This window comes from Gnatocerus cornutus, chromosome 9, assembly GCF_029298725.1.
Source record: "Gnatocerus cornutus isolate USDA-ARS CGAHR chromosome 9, icGnaCorn1.1, whole genome shotgun sequence".
NCBI classification, from domain to species: Eukaryota; Metazoa; Arthropoda; class Insecta; order Coleoptera; family Tenebrionidae; genus Gnatocerus; species Gnatocerus cornutus.
This window is the reverse complement of record NC_142241.1, coordinates 5646438-5670330: the sequence shown is the minus strand read 5'-3', so window position 1 is coordinate 5670330 and position 23893 is coordinate 5646438. Positions and strand designations below refer to the sequence as shown.

The window sequence follows — 23893 nt, the reverse complement described above, 5'->3', positions numbered from 1 at the left end:
TTTGGAAACAAATCTCTGGACTGTCTGGATGCATTGATTCGTGCCAACAAAGTTTCCAGGGAGTTTTAGTGGTGGAAACTATTTCAATAATAACACCAGTTTTTACTGTTTTAGGAATTTTAATTTTCAAGCTTTTGCGTAGAGAATGTCACAATAAAACCATCGCTTTATAAAACGTAAGTAGTAGTTTGAATATTATTAATTGGCGTTACGTGTTGGAGTTCGATTTTTGGAATACAAATTTGTACGTAATTAACACTTTCTATGCAAGGCTGCAATTGTGGACTATCTAAAGTTTTTTAGCAGCTTTCCGATTGGGACACCTATTAGTATTACCATTCAAAATTTTAACCGGTTTTACCTATGAAAGTGGGCGCGGATCGAGAGTTTTCAGAAAACCTACCATTTAGTTTCACATTAGTCCAGCATCAAGTTTCGCTAATAACAATCAGATTTATAGTTATTGATCATCGAAATTACTCGAAAATCTAATATTAATAAAATAGAAAGTTCCATATGATTTTTGATGCGTCCTATTATCCTTTATTATTATAACAGTCATAAAAACGATCCTCGCAAAGCCAATATTCTGCTAATCATAAATTATTCACACGATATTAGTTTGACTCTGCTTGATTTATTTAACTGCTATTTATTGTTTCTCGGCTAATTCTGTAAGGCGACAATATTGTTGACAACGCGATGCTCACCTGCAGTCGCATTGAGGTCACTTCATAGACTCGGATTGGAAACTGGTATAACATTTAGTAGGTTACAGAAATACCACTCTCTACCGCAGCTGGTTCGAGCTTACTACTTCTTTTAGTCAGTTTAATGCAGTGAATTGTGTCTGCTGCATGTCACTTTTCTTCCAAAACAGTTCCACACGTGCTTAGTGAGTGCTTGGATATACGCGGCGGATCCTCAAGGTAAAGCAAATTAGAGGATTCTTGGGATCTTTTTCCAAGCATTTCTTGAATTCTATCAGTCACGGAAGGTTTCTATGGACTATTTTTATTGGAAAACTGTGGAAAGTTACGAGTTCGATGTCTTCAAACTAAATAGGATTTTTAGGAGATGGTGCACTAAAAAAAGTTGTTTGAAAATTGAATTAGAATGAGCGGTGTAAATTAATGTTCGTCCTAATGATGATGGCTTTGATTTATGAATGAGAGTTATTATTGTCATGTGTTTTCATACTCCGAAAAGTGATACCAACGTACTAAAATAATTTATGGCCTTGAGTAGGCCTTTGCTGATCTTTTCCAGCTTAAATTTCCTATTCGTAACATTATGAAGATCCTTTTACTTCGACTCAAATTTTCTGAGCTTGAATAAAAAAATGCTTCGATCCTAGCCGGTTTTTGGTCCAATTTGCAGATAGCGGCGTTAAATTTTTATCCTCCACGACTTAACTAGCAAAAATAGCGCCACTTTATTTACGACCATTTTTCCTTTTTACAACTAGCACTAGAACGTTTTCTTCAAAATCTCCTTTGTGGCGTCCTTGCCCATAATGGACCATAACGACGTCGTTATATCCATTTATAAAATCGATTATTGTCTGGGAGCCAGAAAAGGATTCGGGTCAGTTCCAGCGAATAACATATGAACTTCCTGCAATAACAGTTGTGCACATGTACTTATTACCAAATAATGACGTAATATCGGTGCACCGTATCGTACCGTTATCAATGCGATTTTTGTAATTTTTGTTACATAAAGCCATCCGTTAATCAACGGTAGTTCCCGTTTCAAATATACAGAGCTGCCCATAATCATTCCATGATTCCATGAAAATCGACGTGCCAATGAAAACAAACGATGTTCGTGCGTTAACTGCATAGAAAGTGATGATTTCAATGCGAGCTATGCTAAACAATAATAGAGTTATACAATGAGTTTCAACATTTAATTTTTTGTAAAAGTGTGACTGATTGATCAGGCTGGAGTTTCCCGGGAAGCTCAAAAATTGACCGCCTTGACACCGGTAGAGTCGTGTGATGGTTGTATTGTGGGTATTTTTTCAATTTCCGGGGTGTTTGAGTGAAAGTTAAATTTACAATTTCTCCAAGAATTATGGAATTTAATTATAGCACGTGCTATTAGTATCATGAATAGTTCAGGACGGTAAAGGAAGCGTGTAATGGGTCATTATTTATTTATTGTTTGGGGTTTATCGACGAATTTGTGTTATGTAACTTTTAAGTATGTGCTTTGGTATTTGTTTGATCGTCGGATTTGATGAAAATTCCATGTCTCTCATACAAGTTGATTAAAAAAATTACCAAGGAAACATTGAGGAAAGTATTTTCATATTTTTAAAGCGAGAGATATCATTCTAAGCAGCTCTGGAAAAATATTAATTAAATGAATGTTTGTTTTCCCGGGTCTATTTTTTTACATATCCGATCTGACTATTTTTTGCCTGTTTACAAGGATTTGTAGCAACAATAAAAAATCGTTTACTTAATTGTACACAAAAAATATTGCGGAATTATACTTCATACTTTCTGGAGAGCAAACAGACAACATTCCTGGTTATTTTTTCCTTGTTTCTACACTGCATACCCTCATTTTATGAGAATTATTCTGCCCCAGAAAAGCTAATCTCCCAAAGAGTGCTTTATTGTTGCGTATCTCTTCTTTATTATGTTGCAACTTTCTCAATTTGATCGCAGTATTGGTTGAATTTCCTGAAATCGTTTGCAATCGCAGAGATTAATTGAACTTCTTTAATCGTCTGATCTAATTTTGTCCAATCTAATTTACCGTTCTTGAGGTCTAATTCCAAACGTAACAAAGGTGAAGTTTGGGCCTTTTCTAATGTAGTATAATTTTGAATTATATTTTATTTTGAAATTTTGTGAAAAATCGAATTTTTTAAAACCTCAAAATAGTACGGTCTACTTCTGTCCAAATTAACATTTTTACAGCATTTGTCAAAATGTCATTTAAACCACTTCCACCTCTTAATTTTCGGCGTAAGATCTACTCTAAATATCTCAAATTCATGAAATTTAAGACACCGATCAGAACATTTCCATCAATTTGACCTACTGTAATCTTTCTCATTGCTTTTAATCATCAAACCTCAGTTTCCTCCTTACATAACTGTATTATGCCCACATTTTGTGTGAGATAAAATACCTTTATAATTTCATAATACAGCACGACTTACCTCACAACTGAGGTTACAAAGGTTAAAGTGTTAAATTTTCGTCCTACATAACACTGGCCAAGTTGTAAAAGATAATTGTCTATTTCGTCTAACTGTTGTACAAATTTTGGCGTTTTATTTATTTTTGTCTTTTGAAATCAAACAGTAATGCGAGACTATTAAGGCCAACATCTTGTGTTCAATTAACAAATAATCATGATTTTTGTTCATTGTGAAATGCACTTAACTTCATTTGACACACTCAGTTGGATTAAAAATATTGTTAGTGTCACCAGGTATAATTGGCAATTATTCTTCACCTAAAACAGACACACCTTTTTATTTATCTGCTTTCTTTTAAAATTTCGATGTTATAGAAGACTAACTGCAGGATAGAATGTTTAATGTCTCATTTAATGGACGTGAAATTAAATTGTCCGTGTTGGTCAGCACAATCCAATGTCTCTGTTATGAGTTTCACTGTTATATAGCAGGTAATTAAAATAATGAAATTATTACAACGTGACGATCACAGTACGTGATTTTCTATTATTACTACTAAATATGACCATAAATACCGAAACGTACATTAGCACTCAAATGTCGTCGCTTAATAGTAGAAATTTAATTTATTTTTATTGCAAATTATCAACTCCCAAAGATGGTATACCAAGAACAGACAAATCTTCGTTTAAATCGGGTCCAACCGTTATTTAAATTGATTCAAATTATTAGTTCTTTGTTAACTTTTCAATGATTTCAACAACTGTTGTGTTGTTAGTTTTTCTCAAAGAATTAAACATCGACAACAGCCAAATTATAATTTTAAATTAGTATCAATTATGAAAGCTAATAATAACCTAATTTAGTGACTGTGAAAATAGCAATGAATGGAGTGTTTCGGATTTACATCTTTGAAGGATTCTAGGTGACTTTCTACTGCGAAAAAAGATCTTTTTAGATTGTATGAAACTGGAAGATTTGGAGTGACTCGATATAAATCGCGTGTAGTTCTTCAGATTAATTTTATTCAAAGTAGATAATTTCATTGTTATTATTAATCTCTATCTGTAATCGTTTTTTTTTTTAGAATTCCGAGGAAATGGTACTTTTTCTGTATTTTATCAGTGCTCTCAAATCTCGGAAATAAGTTTATTTTAAATGTTTCAAATTACTCGCACTATGAAATTACCACTTCAAATTTGATTTAATTTAATACTTATATTTTATGTCCGCGTTTCAAAAATTGACTGCATCACCTTTGTTCTTCTGTTCTACTTCTCCGGTAATAGCTTTATATAAACTTTTCTTATTATGTCAGTTCATATAATCTCACAATAATATTACCAAGCATAGCTTCTTCTTATTATAAAACTTGTGCTAAATTCTCAAGTTCCTTTGTGTCTTTTAATTACAGGTGTTGACAGTAATTCTGTGTTCTTAGAAGGCTAACCAGCAAGTTTTTATGTTTGAGCACTCTTGACATTCTTTGATTTGTGGTCAACATATGGCTCACCTAGCGGTAGTTTTTCTCATTATTACTTTACGAAAAAAGAGTGTTAAACCTATAAATCCCGCATTCCACGAGAAATCCTCCCTGATGTCCACTGATTCATGAACCATTGAATTTGCTTATTGAAACGAAACGACTCCTTAAAACGCAGTCCATGTCGAATCTCCAAGAAAGTTAAGTAAACTGTGCCATACATTTTTAATTCTCTAAAATGTATCATTCGTGTCAAGAGCTCTTACAGTTTCCCTTTCATTAACAGCAATACCGAAATTGCAGAGAGTGAGAGGAAGTCAAATTAACGGGATCGTCGAGAACATCTGCAAATTTGGGCCAAAGGTCGCGCCAGCTCTCTACGAGTCTGCAGATTTTTCCTGTAGTATGTTTCAAGGTCATTGGATCAGGCCCCGCGTTGGGCGCCACTCTTGCAGATCGCCGGAATTGCAATTCGTGTCGTTCAACTCTGACATTCATGTCAATGCGGTATTTCCAAACATTGAAAAAAACCTAATAACGACCAAGCTCGATAAAGTGAAACTTGCGAAATCCGAAGTAGTCCGGACAGTGGACGTTCACTTTGTCCATCGCAAAAGAAATTTCACGATGTTCGTCCCCGGATTATATCATAAGAGTGCTTTTGTTGCAGGTGGAAGACAGTTACGGTGAAGCAGTCCAATGTAGTGTAATGTGAAGAGTTGGTGGTTGTTAAAAACGAGACCAATGATTGTGAAAAACTTTTGTGATGAACGATGCTGTCCTACATGTACATTGGAACATGTGTGTGGGTTCTGATCGGATTTTTTTGCACCGGTAAGTGAAACTAGATCATGAAATGCCGAGTTAGGAAGTAATCGACCTTTTCATTAATTATATAGACGAAAAAGGCCGAGTGGTGAGTTACGTTGATTTGTGAAAATTAAGGAAATGTAGCTCTCATTGAAGTGATGTAAACAGTGCGTTAGGTGAACTAGTTGCCAGCGTTTCCAGTAATTACGACGGAAAGACAATAAACAGTAAATGAACTTACGTCTTCAGTCGCTTAGAACTGGGGCAAGGATTCGATTTTATCCTTTTTATTGACTTCAGCCACAGGCTCTGATAGTGCTGCATTTTTTGCATTTTTTAGATCTTATATAAACATATTTGTAACGACCAGTTTTTGCCCACATAAAAGGAATTAGGTAATTTTTAATTGCTATGTTTGTCAATGAATTTGGAATATAAAATCTTTCATAGTTCAACAGGAATTTAAGTTTCACAGTCCATCTAATGTAGTTTCTGGTTAAAGTAACCGTTTTTGCTGAGAAACTGTTGTGCAATTGTAAAAACTCCTATTTTATCCATGAACCGTCCAAAAATGCGTGGAGTCTAAAAATTAAGCGCGAAATTAGAATAAATAGAGTTTTGGGCTCGCTAGGAAATATTTTTTACTTAATTTTCAAATTTCGAAAACTTCGACGTCGCGTCGGTGCGCTCAATATTGGAAAAATTAGAATATAATTGAATTTCTCTAGTTCAATGAATCCTGATACGCATCTAATTAAATGATTAATTTTGGATTGTAAGCGTAATTCTAATTAGTTCAAATCAGCGACTGTGGCGAACAAAATAATGAACTTTGGTATCTTTTAAAGTCTTTTAAAATTGCAAATTGCATGTCTAAAACGGAACATTTAAAATCAATTTCCCAACGATGTCGATGTTTACAAAATCGCACAATTAATAGTCATTTTCTAACTTGTACTAAAATTTGGAATTATTGCAAATTTATTACTACTCTTTTGTGAAATTTCTATTTATGAGAAAGTGAATTGCTGGAAAAGTAAGAGGCAATGTACAGAGTATTTTTATGATTCATACTAATTTGTGTATGTCGTTGGTGCTGGATATATGATTTCGATTTTATAATTTGAAAAGTTGTATTGCACAACCGAATAAGGATGTCATCCATCTGCATCAATGATTGTAACATTAAGACTTCACTAACAATATTTTTTATCTATTTGGGTTGTTTTTAACTGGTGGATATAATAAAAGAACTAAAACTAGCACTGATTTGTGATCTTAAGGGGATTCCAGTCAAATTTTTGCATTTTTTTTTTTAATGAAAGTGAAAGTATTTTGTAGGGGCCCAATTTGAAGGTACGAAAATATCGGCGCTCCATATCTCCGAAAGTATGATAGATGGAGAAATGAGGTTTTCGCAATAGTTTTTCTTTTACGAAATTCTAAAACTTAATTTTTTCTTAACCAAATTCTATTTTTTGAGTAAACTTAAGTAACAGGCTCGCCAGAATTTCAGTCAGTTTCTAAAAGTGGGCTCAAAATCTAGGTATGACAACAAATAACTGAGTTATGGCCGATTAAAATTTCGAATAGTTGTTTTTTTATTTTAGAAATTTTTAATGCTCAATATCTCCGAAACTAGGACAAATATAAGGATAGTTTTTGTCGCTATTTTTTTGTTTAAAATCCGCTCTCATATATGCAAAAATCAGATGGTCGCTTTTTTTGAAAAATAAATTTCCGACTCAAACAACGAAAAAATAAAAGTTTTTTGAGCACCTGTCGTAAAATACTTCCAATCAATTTGAAATTTGGTCAGTTGATAGATCTTGAACTGCTGTTTCGATTGATACATAACTGAAAAGTATTACGTCGTTTTCGCGCTGAAAAAACTCCTTGAAAATCACCCCCAAAAAACTCATGAAAACCTATTTTGATCAATATCTTGTTTATTTGTTAAGCAAACTTTATTGGGGCAAAAGTTAAGGCAGAATCTCGGATAATTTTTTACATAGTACGTCAACAAATAACTGAATAAACGGCAATTGTAGTTTTATATTGTCGCCACAGGACAAAAAGTTCGAAGCTCAGGAATATTTCGCGAACTGAGAACTATAAGGTTCTAACTAACATTTGCATTAAATTGATCAGTGTTCACGTTATCTTTAATTCTTTTTTATATTTGATAGAAAATGTTTAAAAAAACCGCAAAACAAACAATTTAATCCTCACAAAAAATCACTTACAGAAAAGCTATTTCGGTTAATATCTAGTTTATTTTTGAAGCTCATTGTACGCAGAATTTCACACGGAATCCAAAACTGTGTTAATTTTTCCTGTACAGCCACAAATAACTCAATTAGAAGCGATTGAAGTTTCAAATAGTGAATTTTGAGCTCTCTTGAACACGAAATTTATAATCTGCTGGCAACTGGTAGATTGTAAGATTCCATTTTAATTTACTGCAGATCTATAATTTAAGTCGCACTCCGATTGTAACAGCCCCAAAAATTGTCTACAAGAAGAAACAGCGTTTGCTAAAAAACGTTTTAGCTCACAGTATTTAAGAAAATTATGTGGACTGTTCACTGCTTCTGGCAGGACAGTGGTGAGCTAAGACTGATATTTTACTTCATAAATAACTCGTTCTAATTTTGTAATAACATTGTAATTATTTAATAAGAAAAATGGAAAATTGCTAAGCTTGCGTGCGTTGTTGAGCAGTTACAAATTATTATGTCTTACGACTAAGAAATTTACTAAACTGAACACATAATAACACCCCGCTCATCTTTTTTTCTTCGTTCCCGCAATCACGATCGATTCAGTTTATTTCATGGTGCCCAATCACTTAGATTACTTTCGATACCATCCATTTTTGAGCATAAAAATTTTTCACCAATCGGAAATTCATTTTCCGTTATATCGTCCCTTTAAAGCTTCAGTGAACTGACCTCATCTCATCTCTACTGATTGAAATTCAAGTCGTTCTTAAACTTTCTATTCACCGAACTTGACATGTTACTCATAATTCGCACTTTCTACTTAAAATCAGATGATGCACTTTTTTAGCGTAAATTACGTTGACTCCCATTGAATTCAATGCACCGGACTCACCGGAAGCGACATCCGGAGCCATGTTCTGGGTAAACATTGCTAAATTTCGATGCAATTAGGACGCTGTAATAATCAGTAAATAGAAAGTTTCGTACAATTTTTGTGCATGTGGCTACAATTAAAACTGTTGTAAACACTGGAATTACATTTAGAGTGCATCCTTGCAAACTTTCGTAATGCTAAACATGATTAAATACTTAAACGTGACCTTCGGCTACTTACACTGAACACAAAGGAAGTTTAAGATAAAAGGAATGTATTATGCAAAAAGTTCGCTAATTGCTTTTATTAGTATCCGTTTAAAAAGAAAGTAGAAAATTTAGCACGTACGTTTATTTCATTTCGTTGTTTTGTCGTTCATTAGCATATTTGCACCAAGAAAACTCTTAAAACAAACAACGTCCATTGACTTGCAGATTGATAAATTTTGCGTTCGTGTAACTGTTTCGCATTGAAATCTCAAATATTTAATTTCCAGTCCTATGGGCAACTAAAACGATATGAATTTAATTTTAACGGTTATTAAAACGTTCCCCGTAATACTAATAGCTTTCATTTAAATACTGTATGTAAAGTTTTACTGCTGGCTTAGAGTTTAATGAAATATTGAGTTCATAGTACACAATGGTAATTTAGTTAGAAATCTGGCGGGAACCACAATTGTATGATAATCAATCTTCATTACAGAAAGATGGTGAAAATTTTTACCAAGTCGTGGGATCTGCAGTAGAGAAGAGAAAAGTTTGCATGATATTGCAACGTAATCAAATAAAAACTATATGGAAATCTCTCAAAATTACCTCTACGTTTAAATAAAGCGAATCCTGACTGTAAAGTTTGCTTTTATGACCGTGAATCTAAATATATTACATCAGGTTAAGTGCAATATTTTCAACATTGGCATTTTTATCTCGGCTCGAATTTTTAAAATTGCGAGCTTTATCGTGGAATAAATTTTGCGAGCTTTTGCGTGCCGATAAAAATGAAGTGAATTTAAATTGTATTGTCTCTTTTTCTGTTAATTAAAGGTGGGGTGTTTTAATATGAACACTAATAGATTTAAGGTTTTATTATTATATTTATGGCTGTGTTTACAATTCAATTTTAATGCGTGGGTTTTGACATGCTTTACAAAACTACATTCATACGAGTTCATTACTGAAAGCATTTTAACTCATTAACATTCGGTGGGTTTCTATTGTCACAAAAATTATAAAGTCGTTATGTTTAGACAATCCCATAGAGTCACAAATGAACTCTAATTTAATAACAGGTATTTTTCATTGTTTTATAATTGAAAAAAACAAGCACGGTAATGACGCCAGTTTATGTACAATTTTCGCCTATTTTGTATTATCTAGCTAAATTTCGTTACAAACAGCGTCTAGTATTTTATTACGTAAATTTTAATTTCCATACATTTAGTTTGTATATGAATATATCGAACAAAATTCATTTAAAATTCTCACTGAAGTAAACACGAGAGCGATATGCATTATAGTTGTTATTGACTAACGATAAATGTTTGTAATTTATTTCTGTAATAACTACTTAATAAATTACTGCAATGCGCCATTTTCAAAGTACAACTTGACAATTTATGACTTCAACTTTTGCATCAAGCACAATTATTACAAGAGTTTCCAGGATTGTTTTTATCGCCTTTTAAATCCCTCGATGCAGATGATTTTATTTCTAGAACATTCGTTTCAATTTGCATAAAAAAGTCATTTATTCAGTGAACGGAACTTTGTGGGAAGACACTGAAAATTGTGCGTGTTGTTTTCGTGCATCACTTCCAGTATTGTTCGTATTTATAACTGTTCAGCGGTGACAACTGTGGTTACACTCGGTTACACTTTTCAGTTAAATTATTGCTGTTTGTAAAGAATGAGATTCGAGCAACCTTCAGATTTGTATGTAAATTACTATCCCAGAAAGCAGCTTTCTCACCTAATTTCATGTAACTGAACCAATAACAAAAGTCTTACGTCACACTAACGTGAGCACGTTACAAATTTCGTTTCAGACTGATTGGCACCTCATCTAAATTCCTACAAAAATTTCATAACTAACGTAACCAATAGGAAACGGAAATCTGTTCATCTTTCCTTTATTAAGGTGGATTCGGAAGCAATTACTGTAGATTATCTTGGTACAAGAATATCCATTAAACTGTTGCTTGAGCATCTTATGCTTTCTTCTCTTTTATAACAGGCAGTAGTTCCAAACAATGAATGCATCCACAAATAAATGAATAATCATCCAAATAAATCAGTTTTCATCACACGACTTGCCTGAACTAAAAACACAGATCGTGGGGGCGCGAAAAAAGTAGGTCCACGATTTTCATACGCGACAACCAGGTCATTTTAATGGACATTACATGCTAAACAACTGTTATGTGATTATGGTATTACGCGATTAAGTTGATTAGTCCGAGCGGATGACAAATAGAAAGATTGGAAGTGCACGCGACCGTCTGTTTAATTAAGTCGGTGACTAATCAAAAACCTGACAAGAGACAAGATATTACACAATTTTTGTTGATATTTTTACCTTATTTCCGCTCAATGTAATTCGTAACATCACAGTACAAAACGTACTCTTGCTTGCAACATATCCAACCCTGACATCTTGCGACAACTTACATGTCATTACAACAACTAAATCAAGGATTTTCTTAAATAAGCATAAATTTTTTATGCCACGAAAGTTAACGTACCGTACATAATTACTACCAAAATTTTAATTAACGTTACAAAATCGGCGTTTTGCGGTTAACGACTTCAAAGAGTAATTTGCATTTATCTTTTTCGTTCAAGGGGCATCGGTGCCGTGGCTCAGCCCGTCCCTGGAAGTGTTGGACGAGCTCAATGATGCCGAAATTTACAAATCCGTGCTCACATCGGTCAATGAATGGCAGAAAAAGCAGGAATTGAAGAGGGACCATGGCAGGTACGTTTTATATGTTCCCGAAAGCCCCGGATTTAATTTAATTGTGGACATCTCAAAATTTCCGCAGAGATTTGTGTAGATTTAAACGTGTTAATGATAAGCAAATATAGACGACAGTGACGTTTAATGAGAGTCGTGAGAGACAGTCGAGCTACTTAACGACCTAGCTCTTTTCAAGGCCAATTGTCCGGTTTTTGTTTAAAGTAAAAGTAAAAATGCAGTTTATGATTATGTCGGCTTGACACCTCTTTGACATTAATTGATATGGGAAAGTGTCAATGTTGACATGTCAAGACAGTCAAGACAGTGCTACTAACATAAAAAAAAAGCCAAAGCCGATGTGCCCAATTAATTAATTCCGGTTAGTTCTGAGATCCTGTGAAAGCGTTTGAGGAAGTACTTAACACCTTCAGTGAAAGAGAGGAACAAAGAAGAAATCATAAAAATACACCAAAAACTAATGAGACCGTCTAAGTGGAACGTGTAGTGTGATCCAAAAGAGGCATAAAATGGCCCAAGTAGAATGGCAAAGAGAGAGGATGCATAAAACAATGTGACAAAAAGATCATTAATAAACACATTTGACGGCGCCGAGCTCAATGGAGAATAAGCGGAAGAAGCGAAGAGTTATTATAACGAATAATAGAAGAGAAAATCGTTAGAATTGTTAGATAATAAAAGTGATCTAATTCTGTGACGAGTTTGGTCTTGTTTAGCTGCAACCCGAAGTACGAGAAAATTTTAAATTCACATACACGTTTTTCTCGTTTTAAATGTGGGCAGTTTTTATGTAATAAAACTATAACAATATATGAACATTGGCTTGTGGGCTTAGAAGGAGGTGAAAGTTGAATTGGATTACGACGATACTGCAAAAAATGCCTTCAATTATTTATGCGTATAAAATGTTATTACATAGTCAGAACTGGTAAAAAAATATTTTTTTGAGAGTTCGTTTTTGTTGTTAATGAAACTCATCTAAATTAGCAAATAGCTTTTAATCCACAGTTTTTTTAATTAACGGGGAGTTATTAAAACAACAAACAAGAACATTACATTAACGAAAAACAACCGTACGTTGGCCCACGTACATATTTTATCCAAATGTAATTCCGAGCGCCTCCACCAATTTTATGCACTCGCTCGTCTGTGAGTAACGAAATTACGTTTACCATTAATATTAAAGGCAAAATTGTATCTTTAAAATATACACATGAAAGTTCAATACATGTCATCCACCCACGCAGCTTTTATCTTTAAAAGCCCACACTGCTTTTAAAAAACATAAATATCGTTATTTCTACGTCTTGTTCTTGACCTTTCACTTGGAAAATAACTTCCGCTTCCTTGTAAAACTGATCAAGCATCGATGCCTACATTACCATGAAATTTCAGAATCAAACGAGAAGATTCATCGGTCTGTTACGGTGATTTGGGATGTTTCGACGCGTCCGGCCCTTTCGGGTATTTGGACATGTTACCAAGCAAACCGGAGGAGATAGACACGAAATTTTTGTTATATCCAGGTCATAGTCGACGCCGGAGCGGGTCGAGTCCTGCTGAAGTGCCTTTCACGTCTATCAAACAAGCTTTTGAATGGGCTAAGCAGGGCTTTAACAAGAGTCTTCCCACTAAAGTTCTGATACATGGATTCGGAAGTGATTGTAGCCATATATGGGTATACGAGATGAGGAGCGCTTTGATGGCTGTGGTAAGGTCTTATCGCCGGATGTTAAGTTTATAGGGCGAGCTTGGCACCTGAGCGCTGCTTACATTTTGTATTCATATTAATAACAAGTTATTAAAAAAAATTGGTGCCGAGTATCGCAGTCGTTTCTGTAACCGCATCGTTTTATTGATCGGTTTATATTCGAATTACAGGAGGAAGTTAATGTTATTTGCGTGGATTGGGAGAAAGGAGCAATACTGCCTAATTACGTTAAAGCTGCCGCAAACACCAGACTAGTAGGAAAGCAGCTTGCGATGCTCCTTAAGGGATTGGTAGATAATAATGGCTTGTCATTAAGAACCACTCATTTGGTTGGGTTTAGTTTGGGGGCTCATGTGGCGGGGTTTGCGGGGGCAGAGCTGGGTAATTTAAGTAGGATTACGGGTTTGGACCCCGCCGGGCCCCTTTTCGAGTCACAAGATCCCCGAGCGAGACTGGACCAAAGCGATGCAAGTTTCGTAGACGTCATTCATAGCAATGGCGAAAATCTCATTTTGGGAGGTTTAGGCTCTTACCAGCCCATGGGACACGTGGATTTTTACCCGAATGGAGGCCGAATGCAGAAAGGGTGCAGTAATCTGTTCGTGGGAGCGGTCAGTGATATCATTTGGTGTAAGTAAAATTTCTTCGATATTAAACTTTTCTTGTAACTTTATTCGATTCCGGGACGTGAAACCGAGCGCCACAATCGGATTTCGATAGAAGTTATGAAGCATATTTTTCTTGATGTGATTATTGGAGATAGCTTCTGGTTTGTGGTAAATATGTTGGATTTTTAGCGTCTGCCGTCGAGGGACGATCGCTTTGTAACCATAGACGAGCCTACAAGTTCTTTACCGACTCGGTTTCTCCTCGATGTCATTTTCCGGCGTTCCCTTGTGAATCGTACGAAGATTTCCTTTCGGGAAAGTGCTTTCCATGCACCGATGAAAGGTAAGGATTGTTTTCAATATCATAAATCAACCACAGAAAAAATATTTCTCGAGATAGATCTCGTAAATTGTTTCCCTATGCATGCTGAATATAAAACAGCGGTGCTCAATTTCTCTTATTTATGTTTAAAAGTGGATTTATTTATTAATGAATCTAATGGAGTTGTAAGTGGTATTGATTGACTTGTTACTCGATTTCAAGGAATTGTGGGAATATGGGTTACTACGCTGACAGGTCTAAAGGACGGGGACAGTTATATTTAATAACACGAGATGAGGAGCCTTTCTGCGCACATCAGTATCATGTCAAGTTGGAAACTTCTCCAAGTGCCGTCCCTATAGTTTCATACGGGAAAATTCAAATAACTTTAATCGGAGATTCCACGTTTAACGAAACTTTCATGATGACAAGGTAATCAAGACTTATTTCCGGACGGACGTCTTAATTACACATTTTTTCTATGACAGGAAAGAAGACGAGGAGATGAAGTTAGGAGAATCTATTTCTCGGATTCTGGTGCCTCATCCCATTCTCTCAGAACCTACAAGCATAGAAATACTTTACACTGCATACAGCGGTTGGTTATCTTCAGGATTAACACAGTGGCGGATGGACAAAGTCACCATCAGTGACAGTTTTGGAAAAACGTGAGTCTAACCAAATTATCAATTCAATCCAAATCAAATAAAATTTCCCAGCTCCTCCATCTGCAAGAAAAACTTGATCCTGGACTCAGGAGTGGCGGTGACCCTCCCTCTTTACCCCGGTGAGTGCAACTTACCGGGAACTTTCCCGAAAAAAGAAGCTCAAGATCGAGTTCACGACCCCAACCCTCTAAACCTTCCCCTGAATACCACTTCAAAAGTCAAGAATTTTATTCCGACTCCGGTGGTCCACATCGGGCCTGAAGATCTGGAAAAGGACTACAAAAAAGACAAAAATATTGACTGGAACGACGATAATCGCGTCTCTGACATTGAAGAAGCCGAGTCTAGTCGCGCCTTCAATACGAAATCTGTTCGCTCCGATAAAGAAGAGACAGTCAAAGAAATAGTTGAGCCGATTTTAAAGCCACATTCTGGCAGTAAAATCGGGCGATCTCATGATCCTGATAAGGAGAAACCTGAAATAACAGAACCGATTCTTCGGGCGACGACGTCGCGGAACTTCGGGGCTTTCAAGCTGGAGCCAGCTGTGAAAAACGATTTTATCTCGCGACTGTCGAATAATAATAAAGAGATTTCGTACAACTTCTACGACGCTGAAGAGGAGACCGAGTGGATCCCATCAGTGCCGGCGTCGGTGAAGTCTAAAGACACGAAATGGAAGCGAGAAGACGGATCTAAAGCCATTAAGAACGAAGATAATCCTTTGGAGATGATAGCCATGACCGTCCAATTTCTTCCCCAGAGACTTGCGAGGATGTTTGAACAAGCTGAAAAGTACGCAAGAGAAACAATCTTACCCTTAGTTAGCACTTACACTCCAAAATTCATAAGTGATATAATTACTCCAAGAGAGAAACCACGATATGTACCTTTGTTTTACGATGAAACGACAAGAGCTTCAAGCACAACAAAGCTCCCCAATCTGAGACGCAACCTTCACAATAAAAATTTCCATCCACCTTCAGTCGCTGACACGACGACTAAGAAAATATCGACCACTCCATACACACACATTCAGAAAATTAAAAAGAAGAGTGAAGATGAAACCACGACTACAGTAATTGAAACAACTGTGGTAAGCGAAACGAGCAGGAAAGCTCGAGATGACACACACGCCAGGAAAAATATCTTAGATATGAAGTTGGATTCGATAACAGACGAGTTGGTTGTCACAACAACGAAGAAATCGAAGGCTATTTATATAGACTTACCAGTTTTCGATGTTACTCCAAAAGTCAAGTACATACCGCTGCAAGACTCGGCGAGTTAGACTAATTATTTATTTTATTTAAACTCTTGTAAATAGTGTTTTTATACGACTGTTGTTTATTGTATAAATTTTGTAAAATAAAATTTAAACTTTAAGAAGGGCTGTCGCCCTCACTGAACGAGTCCAGGAATTTTTCCAAGTCCGCTAATCTCTTCGCTTCACGTTGGATGTGTCGCAGGTGACTCCATCGAAGCTGTTTTAACTGTTTCAGGTATAATGGTTCTTCTGAAAAAGAGGTGCTTTAGTTTTGACTCACTTCCAGTTTAATAAAGTTGCAGTACAACAAGAAAACAACTTGTAATTCTCGCATTCGCGTTATTTCCGTGCTGGGAAATTTTCTTGCCGCATTTAAAAATGAAGGGAAACTAAAGAATAATTCTCCAGCAGTGTGCACTTCGTAGTAAATAAATTTCCATTATAGTAAAATTTCATTACAATTCTCATTGTGGAGGTTACCGAGTTAAGAAACTATAAATGTATTCAATCCACATTTCCCGCAAGTTGTTTCTTCACGGAAAACTTCGAGGTGACAGTCAAAGTTAATCAGAGGTGTCCGAATTCGTGAAATATTAACTGTCGTGCGACTTGGACAAAATTGTTCCTCGAACGCGGTGACGGTTGCAGTTTATTGTGGCGTAAGTACGTGCGGCTTGTTTTCTATTTGTTAACGTTTGTTTGATATGCATGGGACAGCTTCGCTCCAGATAATGTTGGTTTAATGCAATGTGGTACGAATGTTAAGTTAAACATGAAGTAGATGACGGAAATTGCATCACAGATCGGTGGTCTTGAAATAAACATGAGAATGGACAGCTAAAAATCGAAAAAGGTTGACACGGAGACGACTCGAGAAAAATAGTTATTTGGCGCATCCACCAGTTTTTACCATTTTTGCAGCCGCACTGCCCGTCCTTCGAACTTCCTTCAGCTGATTGAACCTCCGCAACTCTTTTTTCGGTTGAATGTCGATTTACCAAAGTAACCGCCTTCGCTGGGTTCATATTCGCGAACTGAAAACCACTGAATTCCAGTTTTTAACAATCAAAGTTTTACCTCGCTCCGTGTACATTTATCTCCCGGTATAGTTCCCAGTTCTTTACTCAAAGCCTTATCGATCAGACTAACAATATAACTCTTCGACTTATGCAGCTCCAACGCTGAAGTGTCATCGAGAGGAGGTTTCTGATCCGTTAATTGTCTGGGTCTGTTGGAAATTTCAGGCTTTGGACGAAAGTCAGGTTGTTTTTCCTCTCCAGGCTTCGTATCAGTCTGTAATTTCTTTAAGAGCACATCTAATGGCTCCGCAGGTGCTTCTTTCACTTCTAATTTATTTACTTTTTCAGTGGTAGCAATCGTCTCAGTTAAATTAGTCTGGACCGCTCTTAATTTCAACACTTTATCCTGTTTAGCCCTGACCGTGGCCGGAACCTGCATGAAAATTCGCGCTGTTTTAATTATTTATGAGGATCTTTGTGGCTACAAAGGGAAATAAAATATTCCACGCCCCGAGCTCGCGCCAATTAAAGCAAAAACGCATTCGACTCACTTTCGGTTTTAGAATTTTACAAATATCTTTGACTCCTGTTATCTCCACGCGTTCAGTTTCACCATCATCCACATCTCCGTCGTCGAATTTCGTTAGTAAATTCTCTAGGTCTGTTAATTTCGCATTTACGTCTCCTTCAGAATCCACAGGTCGAGTGTCTGTCTTCTTGACTGTTGTTCTCATGACGTAATCGTTAATTGCGTAGGAAGCTTCTTGACCGCGATAATGTTGAATTTCCGTTGAAGCTTTTCGTGGGCGATGGGATACTGCTGGGTCGGGCTGACACGTCACCGGAAGACAAAGGGCTGAAGGACGTTTACATAACTGGGTGGGGGGACCACGGATGTATCTGGAAATAGAACGCGTTTTATAAATATGGATGAAGGGAGGAGGTTTAGAGCAATACAATGATAATGATGATTGAAGTGCAATTGGTCAAGCTGCAGAGATGGACAGATCGAAATTTGCGTTTTTTATGCACCCCCAAAACACACTATGACTAATCAAATTCCGGACTTGATCTCCATCAATCCAATTGTTTACAAGATTCCAGCAAACAGAAGAAAAGGAGAAGTTAACGAAATTTTCAACGACGATCGATAATGGCAGAAAAAACAGTTTCCATCATCAACGAAGTTACACCTTGACTTCCCGTATTTCTAACGTCTTCACTGCGCTCGTGAGTTTTTCTTTATTTTTCTTCGTGGGTGGAACTTTCGTAAATTACCGCTCTTGAACAATATGTCAAACAACGGGGGGAGATAAAGTGTCTTCACACATGGCAATTCGTTGCAGAGTGCATGAGGTGTGGTCATATTCCGAGGATTATGTTTAGGCCAAAACATTATTTATTTAACGTGTTTGGAGTGACCCGAAGCACCCGCGGTGTTTATGACTTAAAATCCTCGCCTGGAATAATTTAAGGGTAGGAAATTGGTTGTTCGAAATAAACCAAAAAATACCTCCAATGCAAATAGAACTAGATTTATTATTAACTCGAGCAATGTACATGCAATTGTAACCGCCGACCGTCGAGAATGCAAATACGAAAATTCGATATTTCTCCCGACGCCCCACAAAGGTATCAGAGTTTATATTGTGGAAATCGGCACAAATGCGTTTTTCTTCCGATCCCGGAGGCCAACACGAATCTTCCACTTGGATAACTGATCCAATATGTGAAAACCGGACTGCTCCGGAGGTGACATCCGGAACCACTATCGTCATCCGGAAAACCCAATTGAATAGAAAGACATTTGCACACAAAGAACAATTACGCACAGTTAGTAAACATGAAAAATGAGGGATTTCAGACGCTCGCCCTCGAATCAAGGTAGTGCATGAGGTTAGCGAATTAAGCTCCAAAGTTGTATCTCACCGACCCTTCCACACACCTGAATAAATAATCAAGTCACGATCAACCTCCTCCCGATGGAGTGGCAAACGTGAAATGAGAGATAAATTAACGAAACGGAAAAATCGCAGTGTTGAAAAAACCAAGAAATATCGCAGAGGAAGCAGTGGTGATGATTGTTTCATCAAGTGAAAAAGCATCAGAGGGATCAGTGATGAATGGCAAAAATGGGACGATCAACAAGAAGTGGATCTTGATAAATTTTTACAGAGTGGGATTCAGTGAACTAAGCGTTTTTCGGTTATGAAATATTCAGTTCTGTTTTAGCCGGATCTGTAAAATGTATCCGCAATGAAAATTTCACGTGCACGCATCTTAAGAATTCAGCACTTTTTTGGGTAAAATTGGTTTTCACAAAATGGAAATGTGACATTTGCATGAGCAATCTCTGTTTAGTCTGGAGTATCGTGCGAGAAAAGAATTGCTAGGCTATTTATAAAAATGTTACCATCCCTTCCATGACGTTCCATTTAAGTTGAAATTTATATAAATCGTTAACAAAATTCCCGGCACTCATTGCGGTCGCATCGTAAAATTTCATCAGCATTAGCGAAAAATAATTTCACACGGTTTAACATTGTTCCCACCAACTCTATTAGCATTCTCTATCTAAACAAGCCCGTTCTACTATTTACCGTTAAACCCGATTTGCGTCGAAAGCACATTCTGATTCAATCGAAAAGCTCCGAAACAACGTATCGACTTCTCAAGAAACAATTTCTCCAAAATGAAAGACATTACGTGAAAACTTAATTATTCTCGCAAATCCTGCTCGAATTTTCTCCTTTCTTCTTCCTCTTTTTTTTCAGTGATTTACAACTTACTCAACTCCAACGTTAGCGTTTAAAACTTGGTCGAGAGAGTATTAAAGCTTTGTTTAATGGATGTCCGGGCCGCATATGCACGTTAACAGATCAATGCGAGAAAGAACTTGCTGATGAGGCGAATTTCTCGTGAAAAATTACCTGGGCGTTCTGGCTGTGACAGGGTATTTTTTGAACGTTTTCATGCTTGGAAATGTAGAATTTTGGTTTGTCTGGGCCGAACTCCTGAAGGAACTGTCTTGAGGATGAGGAACAGATTTGTAACAGCAGAATCTGGGATCAGGTGGGAGATTACAGGCACAAGATGTCACAGGACGCGTGTGTTGTTCGTAGTAGCTGGAAATGCGAGAAATTTCTCGTGAAAACTTATGTACGCTCTTTAAACACAAAAAGAAAAATAATTTCGCTCGTTATACAACAGCGGAGGATTTTATCACGTTCACGTAATCAGTTAATCCAGTCTTGAACTTTTTTGTAAGTGATAATTTTTTGCGTCCTAGCTGCACCGATCACCGATCCACTCGAATAAAATTAGTAATCCGTTTATTGTAGTTTCGAACATTGTGGGTGTCGGATCGTAGCGTTCTCTCATACTTTCGAAATTAAGTTATTGTGAACAATCGGGTATCAAATCGGAACATGAGACGCCAATAAGGTAAGAATATGTTATAAAACTTCTAATCTCAATGTTTGCAGATAAAGAAAAAAATACAATTCCTTTTTCCGACACCACTGCGACTTTAAAAAGATTTATTGCAGAACGTGATACAATTTTTTCTCATTGTGTATCAAGTTTTCCAGGTTTGTCATCGCTTTTGAATTATTTTGTCCTATTGAATTCGAATTCCTCGTATTCCGTTTTGTGTTAAACCCATTTCATTGATTTAACTGTATGTGTGGTCATTGCTCTATTATTCTGCTTTTTATTTAATTATTTTAATTCATATCGGAATTTTGTCGGACTAGGCTGCAAAATTTTATTCCAGTTATAAAACATTGCGAATTTTTGTAATGTGACCTGGACGTGACCCATAGCAACGAATCATTAAATCAGTTCACGTATTGGAACGTTTCAGGTCGGAAAAATCGCATTTTCAGCATTGAGTGTCGAAAAGCGATTTTCTATCATTCGCTGATAAAAATTTCAGATTTCATCTGGATTAGGGCGATAATGAAGAATATCCATGGGATTAAAAAATATGGATTTGTAAAGCGCCACCTGTACTCTGTATTTTCTAAATAAAGTTAACTGTTCTTGCGAAGGGTTTTTATTTCTTAAAATGTTTTTAGATATTTCAAGAATTCTCCGGATGTGAAAATGGACGAATTTTATGTGTTGTAGCCGAATAAAATTGGTAAAGATTTCAGTTTCACGAGGAGGAACAGAAAAACGAGGAAGTTTCGTGATTTCTGAGGACCAAAAATGTTGCATATATTGCTGTTATTAAAATAAAGTTTCCATCTTTTCCTAAACGCTTTCCTTTTATGAAATGTGTGGGTTTTAAGGGAGAGTTTACCTTTTTGAACACCTGAAATCACAAGAGTTCATAAGGTAATAAAACTCGATAATTAAGAATTTTTTAATGTTGCAAAAATGGTGGATGCGCTACAAGGCTGTACCTCTATGATGTGTCCTAAGGATAATTTCTTTCACTTGCAGCTGCTGGTACTTAAACTCGATATAAATGTGTTACAGAAGAGGGAAAAGACGTAATAAAAGAAAATATAAAAACTTGATTTACATTTTTCAATTTTCTAGAGGTAGGAAGCGAAATTTTTTACCCGCAACGCTTCTCTCTGTTAAAAATAATTTTTTACTTGTCTTTCATTACCTTAATCAACACTTTTTTTTTCAAGAAGTTGATCTCTGGCGAGCTATCGTGTTTAATTACAATCGACACTCCTTTCTCACGATTAAACGTTTCCTAAAACCGACTACGTAAATAACCTCTTTCAATTTCCTTTAATTGATAATTTGCTCGATTCGTTTAAACCTAGATGCAATTCATTCAGAATTTATTACCCGGAACGTCGACTACATGCGCGGTGTCCGTACATAGCCTATAGAAAAAAGAAAAGTAATGGTCAATTTTAAGCTAACGTCTCAAAGCGAATTGACTCGATAACGTTCCAGCGCAAAACACTCGCAAATAGTCTTTTGGAAATTTCAGACTCGACCGATTCCTCGAGTTAATAATGAAAGGCGCCGAACAATAGACACAATGTACAGAATTGCGCTCCGGCATTTCCGGGGAGAATTTTAATAACTGTTATTAGGGTGGCGAATTTAAATAGAAAATCACATTTCTGCCACCAAATATTAAAATTCAGTTATTGCTATGTATTTACTTCGCTAATTAAAAAAAAACGCATTGCTAGATGAATTGCGATTTTACTTTTGTTTGCTTTTCATTTAGTACAACAGCAATCAAGTTCAGAACTGTAGAAAGATTATAACCGAATGGCTGAAAGCATTGTTATTGTCACAGATGGTCACAACAAAATTAACGATCAAATTAAGATGATTTATGGAGAGGTTTTATTTCGTCACGATGGAAAAGCGAGATATTCAGAAAATATTGGACTTGAGATTAAAAAAATATATTCCAAGCAAGTTTTAACTATATTTTCAAGACAATTAATTTGTCGAGATACATTTAAATTGAAGAGACGGGAATAATGAATAATGTAAACACTGTTTTTAATTAAAAATATTTTAGTCAGAGTATTTCAACTGTGAAAAATGATATCTCGTTAGTGCCTAGTAGTTATTAAAGTGAAGTGGTTAGCGTCTTCGGGCTCTATATTCGTCTAAGTTACTCAAAGAAGCGTTAAAAGCACGGATATTAAATTTGTAACTTCTTTTAGATTTCCGGTTACACATGCGACTCAAGTTATATTAATGTGGCACAATTCCAAAAAATTGGAATTAAAATCGCTTGAGATATTTAGCATAATAAAAAATGACAGATTTGACAATATACAATTAAATCCACTCTGGAAAGTGACTTCTGTCAGTGCGACTTTTAGTGATTTTATTTTTATTACTAAACAATCTAGGGCCCGAAATTTAAATTTAAATTTGAAGCAATACAATTGAGAAGATGCAACTGTAACATAAATCTCGTCTATGCAAAACTAAAGCTTAAAACAATATGTATGACATGAATTTCTGCAGTTTATTTCACTGCATGACATTTATGGGTGAAAACAAGGAATTCTTGTTATTTCGCTGTGGTTTTATTATTTTTATTCCTTGCCGGTAAGAATCTTTGTATAACGTTGTAGTGCAAAAATACATTTCCGGGTGAACTAAAACACTTTTAAGAGCTTATCGCCTGATTCGTTCTGATGTTAATGGATTATGTAATTTTAAGTGCTTCTAAGAGAATATTTTATGATTTTTTTTTCACCGCATGCAACAGGTTGTGCATATAAAATGTTTGACTCTAAGAAACTATGACTTTTGTGTTTATAAACAACTATAAAGTTGTACAGCGTTCACAGAAGATGCTTACATTTAATAAAGTCTTTGATATTTTGTGTACTCTGAAAAGCGCCCTAAAAATTTAATAAAGCTCTACTAAATGGTCTGTGCGTATTTTATTATAAAAGAGTATTTGCTCTCTTTACTAAAATCCTCTTAAGAATCTAATTTAACCGTCCCCTGACTTTGTACAACTAATTTTTTGCTCTTCATCCAAATGCTCAAACTTTGTGGATGTTATTTACATTTCCATTAGAAAAGTTTTTCAGTGGTCACAACTTACCTCGGCATGTGCGTGTGATAATAAGGTCCCGGTAAGTTCGGGTTGTGGTTTATAGTTTGATGTTTCCTCCGGTAAAGTTCTGTGAAACCGGAAGATACATGTTGCATCACACTGTCAGAAGGACAATCGCTCTCGGAAAACTCTTGCTCTTCAGTTGCATACTCTGGGGCATAGTTATAAGACATCCTCGAAACTAAAAGAACATTAC

General features: G+C 36.0%; 2 protein-coding genes across 2 annotated transcripts; one reads left to right on the top strand and one right to left on the bottom strand.

The window, feature by feature from the left end:
• The first annotated feature begins 781 nt into the window (after positions 1-781).
• On the top strand, positions 782-16249 carry LOC148168130 (uncharacterized). Its single transcript, XM_088045908.1, has 9 exons — positions 782-929; positions 5317-5480; positions 11399-11531; positions 12927-13242; positions 13413-13872; positions 14040-14193; positions 14395-14604; positions 14661-14840; positions 14892-16249. The coding sequence occupies exons 2-9, from the start codon at positions 5420-5422 to the stop codon at positions 16129-16131; spliced, it is 2754 nt and encodes a 917-aa protein (XP_087902034.1). The 5' UTR covers positions 782-929; positions 5317-5419; the 3' UTR covers positions 16132-16249.
• LOC148168129 (uncharacterized) lies at positions 16223-23870 on the bottom strand. The gene is made up of 6 exons (XM_088046179.1): positions 23686-23870; positions 20057-20251; positions 17678-18026; positions 17185-17559; positions 17018-17141; positions 16223-16356 (listed from the first exon to the last, which is right to left on the bottom strand). Exons 1-6 carry the CDS (start codon positions 23868-23870, stop codon positions 16223-16225), a joined length of 1362 nt encoding a protein of 453 aa, XP_087902305.1.
• Between the last annotated feature and the right edge of the window lie 23 nt (positions 23871-23893).